The sequence below is a fragment of the Rutilus rutilus genome, assembly GCF_951802725.1.
Source record: "Rutilus rutilus genome assembly, chromosome: 1".
Classification (NCBI taxonomy): Eukaryota; Metazoa; Chordata; class Actinopteri; order Cypriniformes; family Leuciscidae; genus Rutilus; species Rutilus rutilus.
The window spans coordinates 61,770,028-61,793,934 of NC_140209.1; the positions used below are offsets into that span (position 1 = coordinate 61,770,028).

General features: G+C 39.9%; 1 protein-coding gene across 1 annotated transcript; it reads right to left on the bottom strand.

Annotated features, from left to right (window-relative positions):
• Positions 1 to 1,144: 1,144 nt before the first annotated feature.
• On the bottom strand, positions 1,145 to 12,160 carry LOC311298786 (acetylcholine receptor subunit alpha-type des-2-like; the record flags this gene model as incomplete). The annotated part of the gene is made up of 3 exons (XM_084422024.1): positions 1,145 to 1,983; positions 2,374 to 2,505; positions 11,929 to 12,160. 3 exons carry the CDS (start codon positions 12,158 to 12,160, stop codon positions 1,757 to 1,759), a joined length of 591 nt encoding a protein of 196 aa, XP_084278150.1. The 3' UTR covers positions 1,145 to 1,756.
• Positions 12,161 to 23,907: the final 11,747 nt, after the last annotated feature.

Consider the following 23,907-nt stretch of genomic DNA (forward strand, 5'->3'; position numbering starts at 1 on the left):
ATGCAGCCGTTAGTCCGAAAATTGGCATGCCATGCCTTTGTCCGAGCCGCCATGATTGTCTCTGCGTACATTGACGTATCTCAAAAAACATGGGCCTATGAATTATCGTTAACTGTTAAAAAAAAATGTATTCTATATATTTTTCTATGGTAAATTTACTGTATTGGCTGTAAATGATCATTTCCATCTATGATTGAGACGGTAACAGGCTTGCTAAATAAAACATTATCTTTTTACGCATGTGCTTAAAGGCCTTAAACCACTTGAACCCTGACAATTGCTGCTCGCAGCTATATTTTATTGTTATTATTGATATTCTGTTGCATAATCTTGTATATGGATTGCTACATGGGTAGCCTTTAAAGTTTAAAGGGATAGTTCAACCAAAAATGAAAATTAGCCCATAATTGACTCACTATGAAGTCATCCTAAGTGTATATGACATTCTTATTTCAAACAAATACAATGGGAGTTATATTAAAAAATGTCCTGGCTCTTCTAAGATTTATAATGAGAGTGAATGGGTATATTCTTTTGGAAGTCCATCAAAGCGCATCCATCCATGATTAAAGTGATCCACACGGCTCTGGCGGGTTAATAAAGGCCTTCTGAAGTCAAGCAAAATATCCATATTTGAAACTTTATCAACTCAAATAACTAGCTTCTGGCAGATGGCCGTACGCTAGTCGACTTACGCCAAAAGAGTAACCCTTGACGGTGTATGACGTAGGATGTAGGAGTAGCGTAAGCTTTTACGCCTCTCGCGGTTCAAACAAACAGGGCTGGGCAACCGAGTTCGTCATTACATTGTGCGTCAAGTTCAAGTGTTACTCTTTCACCATAAATCGGTGTGTACAGCGGTCTGCCAGAAGCTAGTTATTTTGGTCGATAAAGTTTTAAATATGGATATTTGTCTTACACAAATGCATCGCTTCACTTCAGAAGGCCTTTATTAACCCGCCAGAGCCGTTTCGAGCACCTTTATCATGGATGGATGCACTTTGATCGACTTCCAAAAAATGATTGGAAGCCCATTATAAAGCTTGGAAGAGCCAGGGCATTTTTTTATATAACTCTGATTGCATTTGTCTGAAATAAGAATGTCATATACACCTAGGATGGTTTCAGGGTGAGTAAATCATTGGCTAATTTAAATTTTTGGGTGAACTATCCCTTTAACCAATGACACGCTTCTCAACCTGACTGGGTTTGAGGGACTTACTTTTTTTTTTTGTGCCAAATTTGGTGTTATTATCAGCGTATGTTTTAAGGTTTGGTTGCAAAATGATTATGTTTTGGAACCTTCAGGAAACTTCAACTAGATCTTTCTCAAAATTAACTTTGTTGACTCTGTTGACTTCAAATAGGTGTAGATCAATTTTTCAATAGATCAATCATTTTTTCAGTTTGAAGATTTTTTTTTAATGGAGAATGTGAAAATAACAAGAACTCATTTTCTTTTTTTTCTTTTTTTATTGCTTATTCTGACTTATTTAGTCAGCATAGGTTACATATACTTGTTCTCAAACCAAGCTCATGCTCCACTCTTCACCATAATGGTTACCCCCCTAAAAATGCCAACATAACAGAAAAAGTTTGTCTAAATTAAATGAAACAATTCAGATTACTTAAAATATTTCAGTTCTGTGACCTCAAAAGAAAAAGAAAGTTCTAAATACTCATAAAAGGTAATTTGATTGAACTAATTTATTTTATTTAAGTTTACCCTACTCAGACGAATTCATTATTTTAAGCATTATGGAATATACCAATGCTTCCAAAGCACAGACATAAACACAACAATAGTGATTATGTAAAGAACCAAGAAGGTCACATTTATGATTCTTGCCAATCTGGTCCAGGACAGAGGTGTCTTCTGACGACACTCAGTGAGGATCTCCTTCAGACGGTCGGGAGTACAAGACTGCTCTTCATTCTGATCTCTAACTGAGTCTGGAGGATTCTGCTGGTCTATTACAGTATCTGTGAGAGGAAAAAAGCATAGCTCTGTATGAATGTTTTGTCTTCATAATCGCACATACTCTATTATAGAAAAACAAATGAATTTCACATGTGGTTTTGGGGTGGCTTTAGAATTTGATAATGCATGGTTTCACATTTGCTAAGTTCAGACTTCAAATCCTATTTTCATTCATCCATCTATCCATCTATCCATTCAAACAGTTTGTCCTATTTTAAAGTCTTATTTACTCAGATTAAAAAGATTAATTTTATTATATTTTCTTTGCATATGTACCAAAGCTACAAAGCAAAAAAGTCTTCGTTATTTCACTAATAAACCTTAATTTGTGAAATAAAATCATAAAGTACATAAAAAAGTTCCTCATAATCTGATGTTGTGTCAGTTCTTACCATCTTGTCCACTAACAGCAGCTTTAGCTTCCACTGATCTCTTCTTAGCTCCTTTAGCCATCAGATAATTCACAAGGATGGTCTCCACCATGCTGATGCCAATTAGAAAGAAGATCACACCGCAGAAAACCCCTGTGAAAAACAGGAAACTGCCCAGCTAACAGAGTTTTGTTACAAGAATGTTCTCCAAATATTCAGTGTAAAAAATTTCCAGATTTCTTGACATACACCTTACCAGGCTTGTTTTTTATTTATTTTTTTACTGTAAATTACTGGGAACGCTGTTGCCATGAAACATTGATTTCACGTTGTAGACACACAGATATAAAAGTTCAAACCATGGGGATGAGACCAGCAAATCAGACATGTCCAGAATGATCATGGCATCATCAATCAAAAAAACCTGATCAACTTCCTCCTGACTGTTTCTTGCCATAACAAATATGTTTCATAAATGCACAATTACAGTAGCCAGAGAGAAACTATTTGTAAAAAGTCACGTGTCAAGAGACCAACTAAAGCAAATACTGATCTCCATCATGGTGACTACAAACTTTATTATATTCAATAAAACATCAATAACTAAATATATGTTAATTCTCAACAAGAACTTTTGAACATGTATGAAAGAAATAATGTTAAACTGGTTTGTAAACTGTTTTCACACTCAGTGTGGCTGGAAGTCAGTAGTAGTTTCTCTTTTTTTTGTTGTTGTCCTTCAGTAATTCTGATTATCAGGTGTTCATCAGTTCTGAATTCACTCACTTCTTTTCATTCACTCTGTCAGGTGGACTATATTAGTGAACTAATGTAGGGAATAGTGGATGAGGGTATAAGGTGTGATCAGGGGCCTCATTTATAACCGCTGCGTATGCACAAAAGAGGCCCTGAAAGAGGCGTACGCCACTTCCGACGCATAAGTTGTGATTTATAAAAACAAACTTGACGGGAAAATTTGCGCACCTGCACGCAAACTCTGACCCATGCGTACGAACGTTTTGGAGATGGAGCAGTTTGGCGACACCGATGGTGAGCTGGAGTTAAGTGTCTTTTTGGTCACTTTTAGACAGAAAATCTAAAGAAAATTAAACATATACAGAAAGATAATACAAATATAATTTCACTCACCAAGCCTGTCACTTGAAGCAAATATCCATCCCTTCTTAAAGCTGCATTCAGTAACTTCGGGATTTCTTCGCTGTATTCTCGCTTTTTGCTCGCAGGTTTCTCTCTAGAGCTCCCCCCACAGCTTCGGAATAGATATTTGACAACACTGTTGTAAAAACTCGTTGGCTATTCTCAGACACCAGAGGCTAGTAGATCAACGACATCAAAGCAGAGGGGACATTCTTTAAAACGTCTTCTTCATTCGGGTTCGAACAGCGTGAGGGAGCGCAATAATGACAGCATTTTAGCAGATTTATTTTGGCCGTAAAGCAATTGTTTACATCGCGAGACCTGATATCACGTGAGACTTCCTGACGCCGGGGGCCCGCCGCCCCAAAGTTGCAAGTGTGTATTTTCAGCTCACGGGCACCAGGGGGGTGCGAAACGACCACCATTCAACCCGAAATAAGTAATATAACCATTCCAATGACTCCGAAGCTGTTCAGTTAAGGTAAAAAAAGTTACTTAGTTCACCTTTAAATGTCCGCGTCAGCGAGCGCGTTGGGCCGTTAAGTGAAACTGACGCAAATAACAGTTTAAATAAATAAAATAATGATTTAAACTATGTTTTACTTCTGATATAAACATTTAGATTAAATATTCCATTCAAATTAATGGAGTTAAACACTTAAACATGAAATCATTACTGAGAAGTTACAACATTTTTTATATTCAAATTCAGTCAATAGAAATATTTGTTGTGGATGCGATGTTTTTGAACACTTTTCCTGTGGCGTGCTGTTTTAATGTTTTAACCACAGAGATAATTGCTTATCATGATAATACCAGATTGTCTGAGAAAATAGTTTCGTGCAAATAATGCCCAAGGCCTATCTGTTTCCATTAAAAATATAAATCAATTAAAAATACAATTCGGCCAGTGGAAAAGATTGAGAAAAACTTTCTCTGAAATGTATTTTATACACTATTTGATTTATGTATTCAAAAACAAGGCAAGGATAGGCAACTACATGATTTTTTATAATGTAATGTGCCTTGTACGTTAAACGTTATCACGTGGATGAATAATCATATGCAAATGATATGCAGATGAGGATCTGCATAGTAAAACTAGGCGTTGTAAGCTCCATATATGGTTATTTCGGGGTGTAGACGCATGTGCGCACAATCTTCCGCTGACTGGGATTTATAAAGTGAATTCTGCGCAGGTTCTGGCGTACAAACGGTTTTATAAGTCTGAATATTTTTTTGCGTACGCCTTTTTTGGCTTTCGGCACACTTTTAGTAAGGTTCCTACGCACAGTTTTATAAATGAGACCCCTGGACACAAAGAGTGTCGACTTTGAGTGCTGTTAATTCACAGTATATTCCTGTAGGCTATTTTCTCAAAATAAAAAAATAAAAAAAAATAACCCAGAATGCATTGTTTTCTACGGTATATTACTGTTTTAATAGAAAATGGTGTGATACTGTCAGAATTTGGCCTTTTTTACAGCAAGGGTTAACTTACAAGGCCATAGTCAAGAGCATCCAACACTAGATGCTTTAAAGTCTTGTTGGGAAAAAGAAAGGAGGAAAACAAAAAGCTTCGGATGGACAGTGTTACAGAAAGCAACAGAACTTAAAGTTAGTCAGTTAAAAGTTAGTCCAACAGTACCACTACCAGTAATAAAACCTTGGTTATTTTCAGACGCTACAGTAGATTTTACATTGTTAAAAAAAGAAAAACAAGGATAACGAATGTACTTCATATATGATGCAGACATATATTAATGAGTACCACATCTATGTACAGATATACACAGATGCGTCTAAGAGTTTGGACAATAAGATAGGAACAGCGTTTACTGTTCCAGAATTTAATTTGTCAATAGGAAAAAGGCTCAGAGATGAGTTATCTGTTTATACAGGGGAAATGATTGCACTATTATTAACAACACAGTGGATAGAGGAGATAAGACCTTTGAAATCAGTACAGCAAAATCCCCAGAGTTAAATTAACTCTGCTCAGAAAACATTTGGTCCCTCTCTACAGAGAGTTAAAATAACTCTGAATCAGAGTTAAAGTTAATGAGATACTTAAGTGATTAATTAAGTGATGATTGAGCATTAGTGATGAACACCTGCTGTTAACAAGCAGAATCACTGAAGGAAAGAAAAACACAAGACCTACAGTTGACTTCAGCCACAGCCTTAGATGAAATCAACTGAAGAGAAAAGAAGACATTAAGGCCCCGTTTACACGAAGGGAAGACGCAAAACTATTTCCCTGCGGTCCGGCCTCTCATTTACACGAAAACCTCGTTTTTATCACAGAAAACGATTATTTCTAAAAACTCCGGCCAAAGTGGAGATTTCTGATAACGCCGATTATGTGTTGCTGTGTCAACTGGGAGAAATGGGGTTTTAGGTTCTCAAACGTCACATTATGCGCCAGAAAATACTTAACGTCATGTGAGCGCCATAGGAAGTTGCTTGTGTTATTCGTGTTGTCGATTCTGAGGATTCTGATTGGCTTGCATGGCTTTATCCTTCTCCCTACACTGCCGCCCATAGGTTTGGCATAGTTATGATGGCACTCAACGGCGTATTTATGCGAGTTGATGTAAATGACAACTTTTTTGAAAACAATGTTGTATGCACAATGTTATTATTGAAAAACGGAGGGTGGGAAATATTCGTTTCTCTAAATACCCGGCTATGTGTAAATGTGGCCTTAATCTGTGAAGATCTCAGCAGAGGAGGATTAAACAACTCCACAAACAGCATTACCAGCTTCACTTATTACTAACCAGACTGACTTTATTTCTGTCAGACGTCTACAGAAGGTCATATAGAGAATTAACAGAGGTTTAGATGTGAAGTTTTGCCAGAAGTTTCGCCAGACCAAAAGTGGTTATTTGTTATTAATAGATTTTATTCATCAACAATATTTTCTTACAACAGATCAGACATTCTGAATTATGATTTTTAAATAGAATGTAGAAAAAAAGCCCTAAAAAACTACGTCATTAACTTGATTGTTAGGCTAAGTAAGACTGAAATCAAGAGTATTGTTAAAAAAAGTTTGGCAAAAACAATGGGATAAGGAGAAGAAAGGTTGATGGTTTTAGAATTCAAAGGAAAGTGGGAGAGATAAGAAGTGCAGGGAAAAACAGGAGAGATGAGATAATAATATCAAGGATGAGATTTGTACATTCAAGACTAAATAGTACACTTTATAAAATGGGTAAACATGATACGGGAAGGTGTGAATTTTGTGGACAAGAAGAAACTGTGGAACATGTTATGCTATACTGTCAGAAACACGAGGCTGAAAGGATACTAATGCAAAATCTAGCAAAAATAAAAATGCAATTTATACTAGGAGATATTTTACTAAATAGCTCGGGAAATGAACGTTATAGTTCTCTTACGAGAGGTCTCTCGTACTGCGTAAGATATCTTACGCTAGGGGAAAATCCTTTTTCCGCGAGATATTGAAGCCAAAAATTATCCTTAATTTTGTAATAATGCAAAACGCGTTGCGGCAGCATGCAGACATAGGCGAGACAGCTCGCGCGCCTATTGGCTGCTCTGCGGCAACTGCAGCAGCCTATCGAGCGAGGCCTGGCGTGACGCCAGACCCAATCAGGGCACTTCACGCCCGCTGCGTCACGTCCCGCCGAAATGGGCGTGGTCTAGGCCTATAAATACCGCTCGCAGGCAGCTATTATCTGATTTTTCATCCTTCAAGCGAAGCACACGCATCGCTGGAGCCGGAGAAGAAGCCGCGCCGTCTGAGAGAGAGCACCTTCAGCGGGACGAGTCACTGAAGTCGCTGGCCGCGCCGCCTTCCTGCCTTCCTGCTGCGCTTTCCGGCGCTTATATCCTTCCCTTTTATTACACTGTACTTTTGTGTGTGTGTGTCGCCGCCGCGACACACATTCTAAAAGAGCTAGCGTCTTTTTAAAGATGCCTTCCTGCGCTCGTGCAGAGCCACACTCAGCGACGGGGACCGCCACGTGATTTGCGTTTCCTGCCTGGGTGAGGAACATGCAGCTCTCGCGCTCACTGACGGCGGCTGCCCTCACTGCGAGCTGATGGCAATGGCGACTCTGAGGACTCGCCTAGCCTTCTTCACCGAGACTGCTCCCCCGCCCGCCGCGGCGTCGCGCCGTAAAAAGCGTCGTGCCCAGCCGCCAAAGCTCGCCGGTTCGCCCGCTTGCTTCCCCGGCTTCGTCAGCCTCGCTTCCTGACGGACAGCGGCCGCCGTCTGCCGCCGCTTCCGTTGACATCGTGGATGAGGAAGCCCTGCTGGGAGAGGATGATTCCTGCTCTATCCTGGCGTCAGGCAGTGAGGATTGGGCGGGCTCTGAGGACCCCTCGCCCCCTGCCCGCATGTCTTCAGGCAAGAGAGCGTCCATCGAGACGGAGCTCATGCGAGTACTCGCACAGGCCGCGGCGAGCCTCGGCCTCGAGTGGTCTTCGCCTGAGCAGCCCGCTCACAACCGGCTGGATGGATTTTTCCTGCCTGGGGAGCGCGCTTCGCCTGCGTCCAGACCGGCGCCTTTTCTTCCTGAGTTACACGAAGAAGTCGCCAAGTCCTGGAACGCCCCCTATTTGGCTAGAGTGCGTCCTGCTGTTTCTTTGGCATTCTCCGCTGTTGACGATGCCAAGAACAAAGGATACCTTTCGCTGCCGCCGGTCGAAGAGGCGATAGCGGCCCACTTATGCCCGCCCTCTGCTGGACGGCGTGCTAAGTCGGCCCTACCCTCTAAAGCTTGCCGCACGACGTCAAGCCTGCTCCGCCGCGCTTTCTCCGCCGCCGGGCAAGCTGCGTCAGCGCTGCACACCATGGCAACGCTTCAGATCTTCCAGGCCGATCTCCTCCGTAAGCTGGATGAGGAAGGGCCTGACGCGATCTGCGTGCCGGACTTAAGGAGTGCCACGGACCTCGCTCTCCGTGCTACTAAGTCTGCAGCGCAAGCCATTGGACGGAATATGGCCTCTCTCACCGTGACTGAGAGACATCTTTGGCTGACGCTCTCGGAAATGGCCGAGTCTGAGCGCACCGCGTTCCTCGACGCCCCGCTTTCCGCCACAGGCCTCTTTGGATCCTCCGTCAAGGATTTCGCGGAGAGATTCGCAGAGGTACAGAAAGCGTCACAGGCTATGAAGCACTTCCTCCCGAAGCGCTCCAGCTCTGCAGCAGGCCGTGCGAAACCGTCTGCTCAGAGCTCACAGCCACAGCCACCGTCCACTGCCTCCACTTCACAGCGCCGCCAGGCCCGAAGCGCGAGACCGCGCTCCCGCTCATCCGGTCGCTGCCCCGCTGTACGTGGCCCGCGACCTAGGATTACGATGAAGCCCGAGGCCCCGAAGTCGTCCTAGCACAGCTAGGAAAACGACGGTGTTTAAGTCCCGCTGCGGCCAGACTCACACCAAAGCTATTCGCTCGTCCAGTTCCAGCAAATGTGACTGTTCCAGTGTTTTCTGCAGCCAACAAGTCGGTTCTGTCACCCGCTTGCCTGCACACAAATGCCGTTTTCACGGCTACCCAGATAAATCCCCAAAAGAGTGTATTTTCTGGTGTCCCGGCCACGGCCGATGGTGTTTCATGTGTAGTAAGAATGCCCACTGCCCAGTGCCCATCCCTACACACAAGCACTCCTTGGCGAATCTGCACAAGGATTTGTCTGGTCGTGAGCATCCTGAACTGTCGCTTCACAAGCACTTTGTTCAGTTTGTTCAGCACAGACTGTCCAGGAACAATGTTCCGGCAGGCGAGTGGTCTCTACACCCACAGACAGTCCAACTGCTGTGGAAGAAATTCGGCAGAGCGGAAGTAGACCTGTTTGCGTCTCAAGAAAACGCTCACTGTCAGGAATTTTTCTCAAAGAGCAGGAGCGCGCTGGCCCATGTGTGGCCCCGCCGCCCGCTCTATGCTTTTCCCCCCGTCTCTCTCCTGCCTCAGGTGATAGAACGGATTAGGGAAGAAGGATGCTCAGTACTGCTGGTGGCACCGTTCTGGAAAAACCAACCTTGGTTCCCAGTCGTGATGCAGTTAGCAAGTACTGCCCCGTGGCCAGTACCAGTGAGGAGAGACCTCCTCTCACAGGCCCACGGTTCGATCTGGCATCCTCACCCGGAACTGTGGTCCCTTCATGTCTGGGCCGTCAACGGGTACATGTTGGACTCCCTGAAGGAGTATTAAACACAATCACGCAGGCTAGAGCTCCGTCTACGAGACGACTCTATTCCTCGAAATGGTCAGTGTTTTCGGGCTGGTGCACAGCCCGTGGTGTGTCACCCACAGACTGTGGTGTGGCGGAGGTGCTTTCCTTCCTACAAGAGCTGTTGGATGGGGGCAGGGCCCCCTCCACGCTCAAAGTTTATGTGGCGGCTATAGCAGCGTTCTCAGAAACAACGCTTGGTCAGTCAATAGGAAGGAACGATTTAGTCATCCGCTTCCTTAGAGGGGCTAAGAGACTGAATCCTCCCAGACCTCCCTCAGTCCCCGTATGGGACCTTTCTACGGTTCTGGAAGCCATGAAAGGTGCGCCATTTGAGCCTTTACAGTCAATCGATTTGAAACACCTGTCTTTCAAGACGGTGTTTTTGCTGGCTCTCGCTTCGGTGAAGCGCATAGGGGATCTGCACGCGCTCTCTGTGAGCGCGGCGTGCATGGAGTTTGGGCCTAATGACTCAAAAGTTATACTCAAACCTAAGCACGGTTATGTTCCGAAATCCCTCAACACACCGTTTAGGGCGCAGGTTATCTCCCTGTCAGCCCTACCGGTCCCTGATGAGGAAAGAGACGCGAGCCTCCTCTGCCCAGTCAGGGCATTACGAGCTTATGTGTCTCGCTCGTCTGGTTTCAGACAGACGGAGCAGCTCTTTGTTTCGTTTAGCGGACGTTCTAAGGGACTAGCCGCGTCGAAACAGAGCCTATCCAGATGGATAGTTGATGCTATAGCGCTGGCATACGCCTCCCAGGGCATGCAGTGCCCGTTGGGTGTCAGAGCGCACTCCACGAGAGGCATGGCCTCTTCGTGGGCCTGGTCAAGTGGGATTGCCTTGCAAGATATTTGTATGGCGGCAGGCTGGGCCTCCCCGTCTACATTTATAAGGTTTTATAACCTAGAGGTTCCCGCCCTGCAGGCCAGGCTGCTGTCGGTCTAAGTTTACCAGTATTGTCTGACCTGATGCGATCAGCTCAGAATGCTGCGTCTACTGAGCACAGCTCAATGTTCGACAGTAAAAAAGTAGCAGCACGAGATGTGCCTGGGCAAACTGTGTAAGACCCACATTCCCCCATCAGTTCAGGCCGTACCCCGCCCTGTCTGTATGATGAAATTCGCGTCTCAGCGACGCTACCATATGTGGAAGAGTGCGGCTTCGCCCCTCCCTCTTCCTGGACTCCCTGTGAGTTCCCTGAGTGATTGTGCACTATATGTACCCCGGGCTTTCGCCCTTGGGTCTTTGGTGTCAGATCTCAGCATGCACGGCGTTTTGCATTGGGTCCCCTAGCGTAAGATATCTTACGCAGTACGAGAGACCTCTCGTAAGAGAACGTACTCGGTTACTAACGTAATCTCGGTTCTCTCTAGAAGAGGGAACGAGTACTGTGTATCTTGCCGTGCATGCACACGCTCTGGTTGCTTCGATGATGAAAAACCAGATAATAGCTGCCTGCGAGCGGTATTTATAGGCCTAGACCACGCCCATTTCGGCGGGACGTGACGCAGCGGGCGCGAAGTGCCCTGATTGGGTCTGGCGTCACGCCAGGCCTCGCTCGATAGGCTGCTGCAGTTGCCGCAGAGCAGCCAATAGGCGCGCGAGCTGTCTCGCCTATGTCTGCATGCTGCCGCAACGCGTTTTGCATTATTACAAAATTAAGGATAATTTTTGGCTTCAATATCTCGCGGAAAAAGGATTTTCCCCTAGCGTAAGATATCTTACGCAGTACTCGTTCCCTCTTCTAGAGAGAACCGAGGTTACGTTAGTAACCGAGTACGTTTTATTTTTCAGTATTTAAAAATGAATCATTTGTGGGAGAGGATATCATTTTGATCCACACTCCATATCAGTCGGTGACGGTAATACACCATATCGTTGTTCGTCAACCGCAAATAAAATTTCAAAAAGAAGAAGAAGAAGAGTATTTTTAAAGAACTGAAAGTCAGGAGGAGGTTGATCTTGTGCTCTGTTTTCCTCTGTTTGATAGGAGGCATCAACTTTAAATTAATTTGAGAAGGATTTGCAACTGTTCTGCTTTAAATCCTTAAATTCTCAACTAACTATACTTCCTTTTAAGGGAATACTGTAGTTTTAAATCCTTTTTGTTTGATTGTTGTGACTACATTTGAGATTCAATTACTGAGTTGTATTACTTTGTACTAAAAATGAAGTAATATTAAATAATCAGGTCAATGTTAGACTCACCAATCAGAGGGATGTCTTTCCCTGTAGAGGGAAGTGTGTTGTTGATAATCAGCAGCATCACAGAAATAGACAGCAGTAAAGTCACTTTGAAGGTCACTTTGTCTGATGCATTTGAGTCAACGAAGAAGGAGATCAAATCCAGCACAAGGAAGAAAAATACTGGTATTATAATGTTGATGACATACAGTATCCCAGCCAGCAATGACATGTGGGGCCCAGATGAGGGCTTCATGGGCGTCAAATGTGGGCCCCATTATGGGCTTGCACCCGGGATCCACATTGGGGCAAGCCGTGGAAGCCCAGACGTACTAAAAGTGGGACATGTCAGACCCATTTGGGCCCCACATGTCATTGCTGGCTGGGTGGTGACTAGCGTGACTTGAAATGTATTGAGTTACAATTTACACTATAAAAAATAAAATCATAAAAAAAACGGTCAATGACTGTCAGCTGCGGCTGCCAAACAAAAAACGTAAAAATAAAGTAAAATATCCTAATTTAAATAAGTGCAAAATACTTTTACAGAAATCTTCATAAATCTTTTTTTAACAGAAACACACAGTTAAAACACAGTTATTTCACATTTATTTTCAGATTTTTTTTTTACTGAAAAACATGCAGTTAATTATATGCATGATTTGTTGTGCCTATACATCACTGCATCAGCAACTACACAGTTACTGTCAGTTAAATAAAGCAACATGTAGCATTTCATCAGTGTTTCTCTGCTCATCCTGGACTGAAGCTCAGGCTCTACTCTTCAACACAATGGTGACACACAAAACACACCATACAGAAACACTTTAAACCCCAACAGAACATTAAACACTACCAGATCTCTCAGGATCTCAGCATCTTCACTTATTACAATCCAGACTTTATTTCTTTCATACTAACATTCTTATTGAGAATTCACAGAGGTTTAGAAGTTGAAGTTTTATTGAAAAGAATAAAGTTTGATGTCACCATGATGGAGATCAGTGTTTGCTTTAGTTGGCCTCTTGAACTTTTACTTTTTAATTTTAACGTTTCTCTGGCTGCATTAACTGTGTATTTGATACACATTTGTTTTAGCAATAAATGTAGGAGAAACCATCAGATGATCTTGGTCATTCATTGATGGTGTTATAATCATCATATGAGGATCTGATTTCCTGATGTGTCAGTCAAATCTATGAATATATTAGCTTAGATTACATAATATGTAGATGGAGTTTAGTTTTATACAAAGTCTACAATAATGTCGTAATTTTTCACACAACCCTTGACATATTGTTGCATCAGTATTATAACAATCTGAAATCTAAAAAAAAAAAAATATATATATATATATATATATATATTGTACAGAAAAAGTTTTGAGCTCGTTCATTTTTTTTAGTAGTATAGAGACATCAAGAATCAACATATTAATCTCAACAATGGTGACAACCATCAAAGCCTTTTTGTGACTTTATAGTAGGTCACCATTGTTGTGATTCATACGCTGATTCTTGATGTCTGAGTGAGTTTATATGATCCTGTCAAAACATCTTCTGTATAATGACTTTATAAAATCTGAGTATCAAAGCACTGCAGGATCTTCTACAGCAGTTTTATAATGCAAAATGAACAATTAATATTTAATTACTTAATCAGATATTTCACTTCAGGTGGTATTAATAAAGCAGGAGGCTACATGATGACTATTATCACTAAAAGTGACCAACATCATCTAATCTGAGTTTCTCTTGGATTTCTGCAATAGCAACTATGCATCAAAGACACATAGTTAATGCAGCCAGAGAAACATTAAAGTTAAACACTAAAAGGTCAAGAGCCCAACTAAAGCAAACACTGATCTCCATCATGGTGACATCAAACTTTATTCTTTTCAATAAAACTTCAACTTCTAAACCTCTATTAATTCTCAATAAGAATGTTAGTATGAAAGAAATAAAGTCTGGATTGTAATAAGTGAAGATGCTGAGATCCTGAGAGATCTGGTAGTGTTTAATGTTCTATTGGGGTTTAAAGTGTTTCTGTATGGTGTGTGTCGTGTGTCACCATTGTGTTGAAGAGTAGAGCCTGTGCTTCAGTCCAGGATGAGCAGAGAAACACTGATGATATGCTGCATGTTGCTTTATTTAACAGACAGTAACTGTGTAGTTGCTGATGCAGTGACGTATAGTCACAACAAATCATGCATATAATTAACTGTATGTTTTTCAGTAAAAAAAAATCTGAAAATAAATGTGAAATAACTGTGTTTTAACTGTGTGTTTCTGTTAAAAAAGATCTATGAAGATTTCTGTAAAAGTATTTTGCACTTATTTAAATTAGGATATTTTACTTTATTTTTACGTTTTTTGTTTGACAGCCGCAGCTGACAGTCATTGACCGTTTTTTTACGATTTTTTTTTTTACAGTGTAATTGTAACTCAATACATTTCAAGTCACGCTAGTCACCACCCAGCCAGCAATGACATGTGGGGCCCAAATGGGTCTGACATGTCCCACTTTTAGTACGTCTGGGCTTCCACGGCTTGCCCCAATGTGGATCCCGGGTGCAAGCCCATAATGGGTCCCACATTTGACGCCCATGAAGCCCTCATCTGGGCCCCACATGTCATTGCTGGCTGGGATAGGTCTCCTTTTTATGGTGATCTGCGAGAGAGAGAGAGAGAGAGAGAGAGAGAGAGAGAGAGAGAGAGAGAGAGAGATATTAGCATCACGATGGACTTAAACACTAAGAGAATTATGAATTAAATACAGAAATTAAATAGGGGTGCGCCATGTACCAGTTTAAAAGAAAAAACAGTTAGTATAACAAGTAATAATTGAATAAGAGAGATAACCCCGGTTTCACACCGCAAGCGTCGGCGGCGCGTGAGCAGCGCGTATTTTTTCCGCCGTCCATGTTAATCAATGAGTGCATTCACACCGGGAGCAGGAGCAGCGCGTGAGCGTCAAGCAGGAGCGTCGCGTGAACAGCAGTGCAGCGGGGGTTTCGGCGTCCGGTCTATTTTTTGCTGTGCTGCTCACGCTCAATTAAAGTGAAAGAACACTTTTGATGCTTTTGATGGACAAAATAAATGTGATTTAACACAAAACGTGCTCAAAATGCACAGAATAAGCATGTCAAGAGTTTTAACAACAATGCCAATGTCTAGTGTTTTAACAATTATGCCAGAAAAGAACATTAAGTATAACAAATATGTATTTACCCATTTAAACTTTTTAATTATTTGTTTTGGGTGAAAGTAAGGTGTATTATTATAAAAACAAAAATGTTGAAAGAACTGACCCATTGTTTGAAATGGTTATATTGTCTGCCAAACACGGTTTGCAGCCGCTGCTGTAACGCTGTACTACGCTTCCAGTGTGAATACTCGCGGGAGTCTGCTGCTGCAGTGATGATGTAGTTGCGCGGATGCGACGCTCGCGCGCCGCTCACGCTTGCGGTGTGAAAGAGGGGTAACTGTTACTAGTTAGAATTTAATTATAGAGGTAATGTGAAATAAAACACATTTGGTGATATATTAATTTTGTCATAATGCCTATCCCTATAAATTAATTTCACTTAAATTCTAATGCCGATAAAAATCTAGCTGTGTTTGATCAAATTTTTCATTTTACGTTAAAATTTCATTAACTATTGTATTAACTAGCATGAACTAACAATGAGCAATACACTTATGAATCACAACAATGGTGACATGCTTCATGCTGCAATGCATGCTGGGGCTTTTATAACATGGTGGCTCCCAGCATGCATTGCTCCATGAAGCATGTCACCATTGTTGAGATTCATATGGTACTTACTGATGTCTATGTGTGTCTCAAAAAATAAATTTTAAAAATTTTGAAAAAACTTCCCCATTTAAAAAATCACAAGTCATAATATTTGATCTATATATGGCAAGGAATTATCGTTGTTGAAAACAATCTATTAATAATAAATAATCAGTTTTGGTCTGTGATGAAATTAGTGAAACTGTCTACTAAATGATGGTTCAAAGTATAACACATGACCATCTTTGCTCATGTCTTCCTTTGTAACAAATTATGCGTTTTGGTAAATACTGTTACAAAGACCTAAAAACTTGCATAAAAAAAATCCAAGTGTCAAACTGCCCAACTAAAGGAAGCACTGATCACCATAATGGTGATGTTACAAAACCTATTATTTCCAATAAAACATCAACATCTACACCTCTATTAATTCTCAATAACTAGTTGGTAATAAGTGAAGCCGGTAATGCTGTTTGTGGAGTTGTTTAATCCTCCTCTGCTGAGATCTTCACAGATTTAATATCTTCTTTTCTCTTCAGTTGATTTCATCTAAGGCTGTGGCTGAAGTAGGGCTGGGCGATATATCGCATGATATTGTTATGCGCATCTCGTCAGTAAAGCCGGTTCCTTGATTAGTAGTAAATCGCCATCACCTGCTTTCAGATGGAGCGGTGTTAAATTAACACTCCTGGGGCTGGGAGTGTATGAGTCCACACTCAAGTTAATGTGTTGAAGTTAATGATATAATTAAGTGATTAATTTAATGATGATTGAGCATTATTGAAGACACCTGATGTTAACAAGCAGAATCGCTGAAGGAGAAAATCACAAATTGTAAGTTACCATTGTGGTGATGGGTGTTTGCTTTAGTTGGGCTCTTGACCCTTATATGTTTACTTTAAATTTCACTGTTGTTAGTCTGCTGTTATTGATTTATAACAGTTAAATTGAATTAAGTGATGGGTGATCTGATAGTGTTGGTTATGTTTTGATATAATAATGCTGTGGTCTAAAAAATGAAACCTATTGAGATAGTTTGGTTTAACTTGTTAGCAGCAGCTTTGTGATTCTACAGCATATGATTATCAGTACTTCATTTATAATCCAAAATATTTAATAAACTTTGTTCTGATCAAAAGACTTTCAAAAGTATTCATTTAGAAACACAGATATCAATAATCAGCCTGTGAATCTCAACAATGGTGACAATAATAAAGCATGTTGCAGTGGCTGCCACCAATCACAACTCATTAATGGCTCCCATCATGCTTTGCGGTATGAATAAATTATGATCTGAATTGTCTATGTAATTTACTTTTCCTAATTGAATATTCTGCTCGTCACCATTGTTGAGATGCATAGACTGAATCTTGAGGTCTGTGTGTGCCTAAAACAAAGTTTTTTTTTAATACAACTTTTATGAAATCCTTTATATTATATCAAAAATTCTGGGCATTTATGCAGAATCACAGTTATGCTGTAACCAACAACATAAATCTAAGTCAGAAAGAAGGATCTTAATGAGTTCAGTGATCAAGTTCAAATGATGATTGTCATAATATAACCAACAGCATCAGATCACTTAATTCTTTGTTCATCTGGCAGTTATAACTCAGATACAGCAGACAAACTAAATCTAAAGTAAACATATAAGGGTCAAGAGCCCAACTAAAGCAAACAATGATCGCCATAATGGTGGCTTACAATTTGTGATTTTCTCCTTCAGTGATTCTGCTTGTTACCATCAGGTGTCTTCAATAATGATCAATCATCACTCAATTAATCACTTCATTATCTCATTAACATCAACACTCTTGAGTGTTCATATACACTCCCAGGAGTGTTAATTTAACACTGGAGTTTTTGCTGTGTACAAAGAGCCGTAGGTAACTGACAAGCTGAGCCATATCGCATTAATTATCGCTGGCGATACGTCCGCGATATTGATGCGATATGGCTCAGCTTGTCAGTTAACTACGGCTCTTTGTAGTAAATGCCGCTCCATCTGAAAGCAGGTGATGGCGATTTACTACTAATCAAGGAACCGGCTTTACTGATGAGATGCGCATAACAATATCGTGCGATATATCGCCCAGCCCTAGTCTGAAGTCAGTTGTAGTTCTTGTGTTTCTGCTCGTCTCTTTTTCTGTTCACTTCTTTCGTTCAGTGATTCTGCTTGTTAACAGGCTTATTAAGGCTGAGATGACTCCATATTTAATATACAGGTTTTGTGGCTCAGATAAGGTCCAGTTCTGGTTTATTTCTTTGCTCTTGGCTGACATGTGGCCAGAGGTGTAAAGTCCAGGTTCAGAAAGTAAAAGTTCTCCTCAGTATTTTGTTCCAATCACCTGGATTTGCTAATTCAGACAGGAGACAGAACTAATTAGTGAAATCAGCTGACTGAGTTTATGGGTGGAATAAACATATGGCAGGACTTCTACTTTCTGGACTATACACCTCTGATCAACTCTGAACATTAGAAAACAAGCACCTAAAAAGTCACATAAAAACAGCAGAAAAATAAAATAGTAAGAATAAAGGAAATTAACAACAAAATTAACCTCATTATTTATTCATTCAGCAATGCATGATGGGAGCCATGAATCAGTTTTGATTGGTGGTGCCCAGAATGCACTGCAACATGCTTTATAATTGTCACCATTGTTGAGATTCACAGGCTGATTCTCGATGTGTATGTGTCAAAATGTAAAAAAAAATAAAAAAAAAAACTTTTGTTTCAGAGTAACTTAAAGAAATCCATTGGATTATATTGAAAACTCTAAAAAAATATATTATGCTATGCAAGAACAGTGCTGTTATAATCAATAAATTAAATCTAATTCAGAGATTAGGCTCTAAATGAGTTCAGTGATTCAGGCAAAAAAATATGTTAAAACACAACCAACACCATCAAATCACTTTTTCTCTTTGTTCATCTGGCTGTTATGAATGCTCAAACTAAATCTAAAGTTAAAATGTAAGGGTCAAGAGCACAACTAAAGCAGACACTGATCACCATAATGGTGACTTATTTTTTTTTATTTTCTCCTTCAGTGATTCTGCTTGTTAACATCAGGTGTCTTCAATAATGCTCATTCATCACTCAATTAATCACAAAATTATCTCATTAACTTTAACACTGCTTCAGTTAAATAAGGTTTGTTCATAACTTTGAGAGAACCTTTCAGGTTTCTTTTAACCTTTTCTTTCCTTTTCTCACCACTCTGAGAGTGTGGATTATATAAACACTGAGCAGTGTAATTTAACACTGGGGATTTTGCTGTGTCCATAGAATTTACATGTTGACTTTGAACATTAAATACCAGATAAAATAATGTATACTATAATGCAGTGGTTCCCAAACCTGTCCTGACGGACCCCCAACACTGCATGTTTTCTTTGTCTCCCTAATCAAACACACCTGATTCAACTCATCAGCTCATTAACCCATGTGATAATGAGCTGATGAGTTGAATCAGGTGTGTTTGATTAGGGAGACAAAGAAAACGTGCAGTGTTGGGGGTCCTTCAGGACAGGTTTGGGAACCACTGCTATAATGTATTTGCTGTATAATTTATATAATTGTATATTTGATATAATTGTATATTTTCAATTGTATAAAAAAAAAAAAAAAGGTTAACTTAGAAGATATTTGATACCCCTGCCTTTTTAAGTTTAAAATATATAATAATTACATTTATTACACATATTTTTCACAAACTCATGAACTAGTTGTTTTTGTTTTGTAAAATAATTGTATTTATATATTCAATATTGGTTTACATTCCATATCCAGTGCGCTGTACCTTATAGATCAGCTGATGCATTTTACGCCATCCAATATCATCATCAGTGGTATGATTACTGTTAATTATATCGATGAGATCCCACTCTCCCTGGCTCTGAAAGATCTCTTTCGACTTGTTAATAATATGATTTTTATCAAAAATTTCATCAGACAAGGTATACATTTCAATCTCCTGATCTGTGGGAACAGACATGAATATTTTATTATTTTATATTTTAATATAAGTCAAATAGTTCAGAAGAATAAATCATGTTATCTTGTGTTTGTTTGTCTAAACTGATTCATGTGTTTCAGATGTACCTGAATACGCTGTAGACTGAAGTGTTATAGTGCAGTTTTGGGTGTCGAAGGGAAACCTGTAGAGATCCATCTTACAGGCCGTGGTCAGAGCTAAAACATCAGATGAGACTGTAAAGCCGGAACTGAGCAACAGCACATATGGAGACTCCTTTGTTCCAAACTCTGTCTTGATGCTAAATGGATAAAATATAAATTAGCACTGATTATTATGATGATGATGATGATTGGACATGATGATTGGAGACAGCAATTATTCAAATCAAATGTAAATGCAAAATAAATTCCCACATAGCAAAATAGTTTCAGCCCAGATCCGGCCCACATCTGGCACTTGAGGAATACTGATCTGGCCCACATGCAGTGTGGAATGACGGCCCTTGGGCTTCTGTTTGCCAGATCTGGGCCACAAGCAGGCCATAACAATGCCACATGTCAGCCAAGAGCAAAGAAATAAACCAGGGGTGCGTTTCCCGAAAGCATCGTTAGCCAACTATGGTCGCAAGTTCCGTCGTTATCAGCATAGTTCAACGATTTGGTGTTTCCCGAAACCATCGTTCCAACGAACGTTCGCAAACAGCATCGCAAACTTGTGTGGTTGGAACGACAGCTCTCGAGCTGTGGTTAGAAGCATAGTTTCTAGTTTACATGAGATGTAGACTGAATAAATCCTTATCTTTAGCAAAATAAGCAAGCTGACATTCAGTACATTCAGTACAACCCGTGTTATTTATTTAGAATACATACAAATGTAATTTACGTCTTTTAGTTTGTCAAGAGATTTAAAGCACCGTTTTTGAAGACTGCGCATGTGCGAACGTGCATTGTACTATGGTAGTTAAGCAGCGAGCTATATAGTTGTACGGGAAACGCACCCCTGAACTGGACCTTATCTGAGCCACAAAATCTGTGTGTATTAAATATGGAGTCATCTCAGCCTTAATAAGCCTGTTAACGAGCAGAATCACTAAAAGGAAAGAAGAGAACAGAAAAAGAGACGAGCAGAAACACAAGAACTACAACTAACTTCAGCCACAGTCTTAGATGAAATCAACTGAAGAGAAAAGAAGACATTAAATCTGTGAAGATCTCAGCAGAGGAGGATTAAACAACTCCATAAACAGCATTACCAGCTTCACTTATTACTAACCAGACTGACTTTATTTCTGTCAGACGTATATGTCAGAATATACAGGGTAATATTGAAAGCACATCCACAGTTGCAACAGAGCAAGTTGAAAATATGGTAACATTTCTTAAATTGGTGTTGGCGTTTAAAATAATAAAGAAAAGTGTGTCAAGGTACCTGATATATTAGTATGTACATGTGAATAAAGTGCATAGTCATTCCACAAGAGGAAGTAGCACTGACATCTATCCTTGTAGATTTAAGAGTTTAATGGGGATGAATTTCTTTCTATATAGTATTGGTAGCATATAACTAGATAGTACAAAGGGATGCATGCAGGTAAGAAAAACTGGAATATGGCATATTGTAACATATTTTAACCCGATTTTCATTTTCGTTTTCAAGAACATATTTTTTTCTCTGTGCTTTTGTATGTAAGGGATTATTCAGATCATAAAAAAATCATTAATCCAAGGCACTCGAATATTATTAAAAATATATAGAAAGCCTTTATTTCATCATGGCGTTAATATTTTAAAATCAGGTGACAAGTACTTGCACAACTATGCGTTGCGGCTAATGAGCCTTTGTCAGGGTGTGTGACCAAAGCCCCTTTCACACAGAGATTCCGGAAAATACACGGATAAAGTGACCCAAGATTTGACCCGGGTTCGTTTGATTTAGGTTCATTCACACTGCCAGTGATTTTCCGGAATCAGAGCGTGCGTTCACACACAACCCGTAAAAATCCCGTAAAGACACGTGACATCGATGTGACTTGTAATGTCTTAGCAGCGTCTTAAGTTTGCTTATGAGCTGCGATTTGTGCACCCACGCGAAACCATGCTTGTGCATTTTTTTTTTCTCTGATTCGATCATAAACTTGCGCATTACGTACCGTTTCACAGCTGGTGAACGATCCCGCGCTTCAGCGTCATCACTACATTATTACGGCTTTTGTTCACACAGCGCGCGTTCCTGCTGCGTCACGTGATTGTTGCGGTGCGTTCAAATACAGATATTTATTTTTAAAAAGACAAGTTATTTCGAGTCATTTACCTCAAGTCCGAGTCAAGTCTCAAGTCATGAATATCAAGTCAAAGTCAAGTCAAGTTTTTTATTAATATTTGTCAAGCAAGTCTCAAGTCCTAAAATTTGCGACTTAAGTCTGACTCGAGTCAAGTCATATGACTCGAGTCCCCCATCTCTGCTATATGCTATAGCCTGGAATAATTCACCTTGTTGTATAAAGCAGATAAAAGTCGAAAGTGTTTTTAGAAAGGAAGTTAAAAAATAGCTTTTTTATCGTTAATTTAAAAGTGTTGTAGAGTGAGATGCTGAACATGATGGGGGTTTCCCTTCATATACACAGCAAAATCCCCAGTGTTAAATTAACACTCCTCAGTGTTTATATGTGTCCACACTACAGGGTGTTAAAAATTAACACTGAAGCAGTGTTGAAGTTAATGAGTTAATTAAGTTAACACTGAAGCAGTGTTGAAGTTAATGAGATAATTAAGTTAACACTGAAGCAGTGTTGAAGTTAATGCGATAATTAAGTGATTAATTAAGTGATGATTGAGCATTAGTGGTGACACCTGATGATAACAAGCAGACTCACTGAAGGAAAGAGAAACAAGAACAGAAAAGAGAAACACAAGAACTACTGACTTCGAGCCATTATTGCACTTATTATTTTACCAGTTTGACTTTATTTCTGTCATACATCTACACACGTTCTTATTTAGATTTAACAGAAGTTTAGATGGTAATGTTTTATGGAATGTTTCGTTTCATGTCACCATTATGGTGACCAGTGGTTGCTTTAGTTGGGCTCTTGACCCTTTACTTTTTAACATTAGTATTTCTCTGGCTGTTCCAACTCTGTGCTTATAGAGCATATGTGTTGTGGTAAGAGAAACTATGATTTGGGATGTGTTTCCTGACAACATCGCAAGTCTAATTTGATCGTATAGACCATTTGTTACAGTTGGTCTGCAATCAAGTTAAGTTTAAGATGCTTTTGGAAATTCAGCCCTGGTTATGTTTCAATGATGTCACCCAGCATTATAAACTGATTATCTAATTATTTTATTAATTTTTAACTACAATAATTACTTCCAGCAATGTTTTAAAGATCTGAAAGATTTAAAATCACACACAGACATCAAGATTCTACATATGAATCTCAACAATGGTGACAATCAAACAAATGCTTAATGTTGCAATGCATGATGGGAGCCACCAATCAGAACGCATCAATGGCTGACATCATGCATTGCAGCATGAATAAATTATGCAGCTGAATTGTCCTGTAATTTTCATTGTTTTTTCTGTTGGCTTTTATTTTGCTATTGTTTTGTTCTGTGGTGTTCAGAGTTGATCTGTTCGTCACTAGTTTGTTTATTGTCACCATTGTTGAGATTCATATGCTGATTATTGATGTCTGTGTGTTTAAACACAATAACTTCTTTGCTCAAAGTATTTTCAAAATTTTTCATATTGCTGTTGGATCTCAAACTGTAGAATCTCAGAGCTACAATCACCAATACTAAAACAAGACATCAAGCATATAGTCAAAAATTTAGACTCTGAATTACATCAGTGAATCAGGATACTACATGATAATGTTTTTATCATCAAAACATATTGTGAGCAGGTCATGTTTTCTCTTGCAGGAACAAATGTGCTTTATAAACACAGAGTTGTAGCAACCAGAGAAAAACTAATATTAAAAAATGAAAAGTGTCAAGAGCCCAACTAAAGCAAACACTGACCACCATAATGGTAACTTGAAAAGAAAATTTCCATAAAATATTACCGTCTAAACTTCTGTTGAATCTCAAGAACTTTTGTCGATGTATGACAGAAATAAAGTGGTAAAACTGGTAATAATAAGTGCAACAATGTGTAATGACTCGAAGTCAGTTGTAGTTTTTGTGTTTCTCTTTTTTGTGTTATTGTTTTTTCT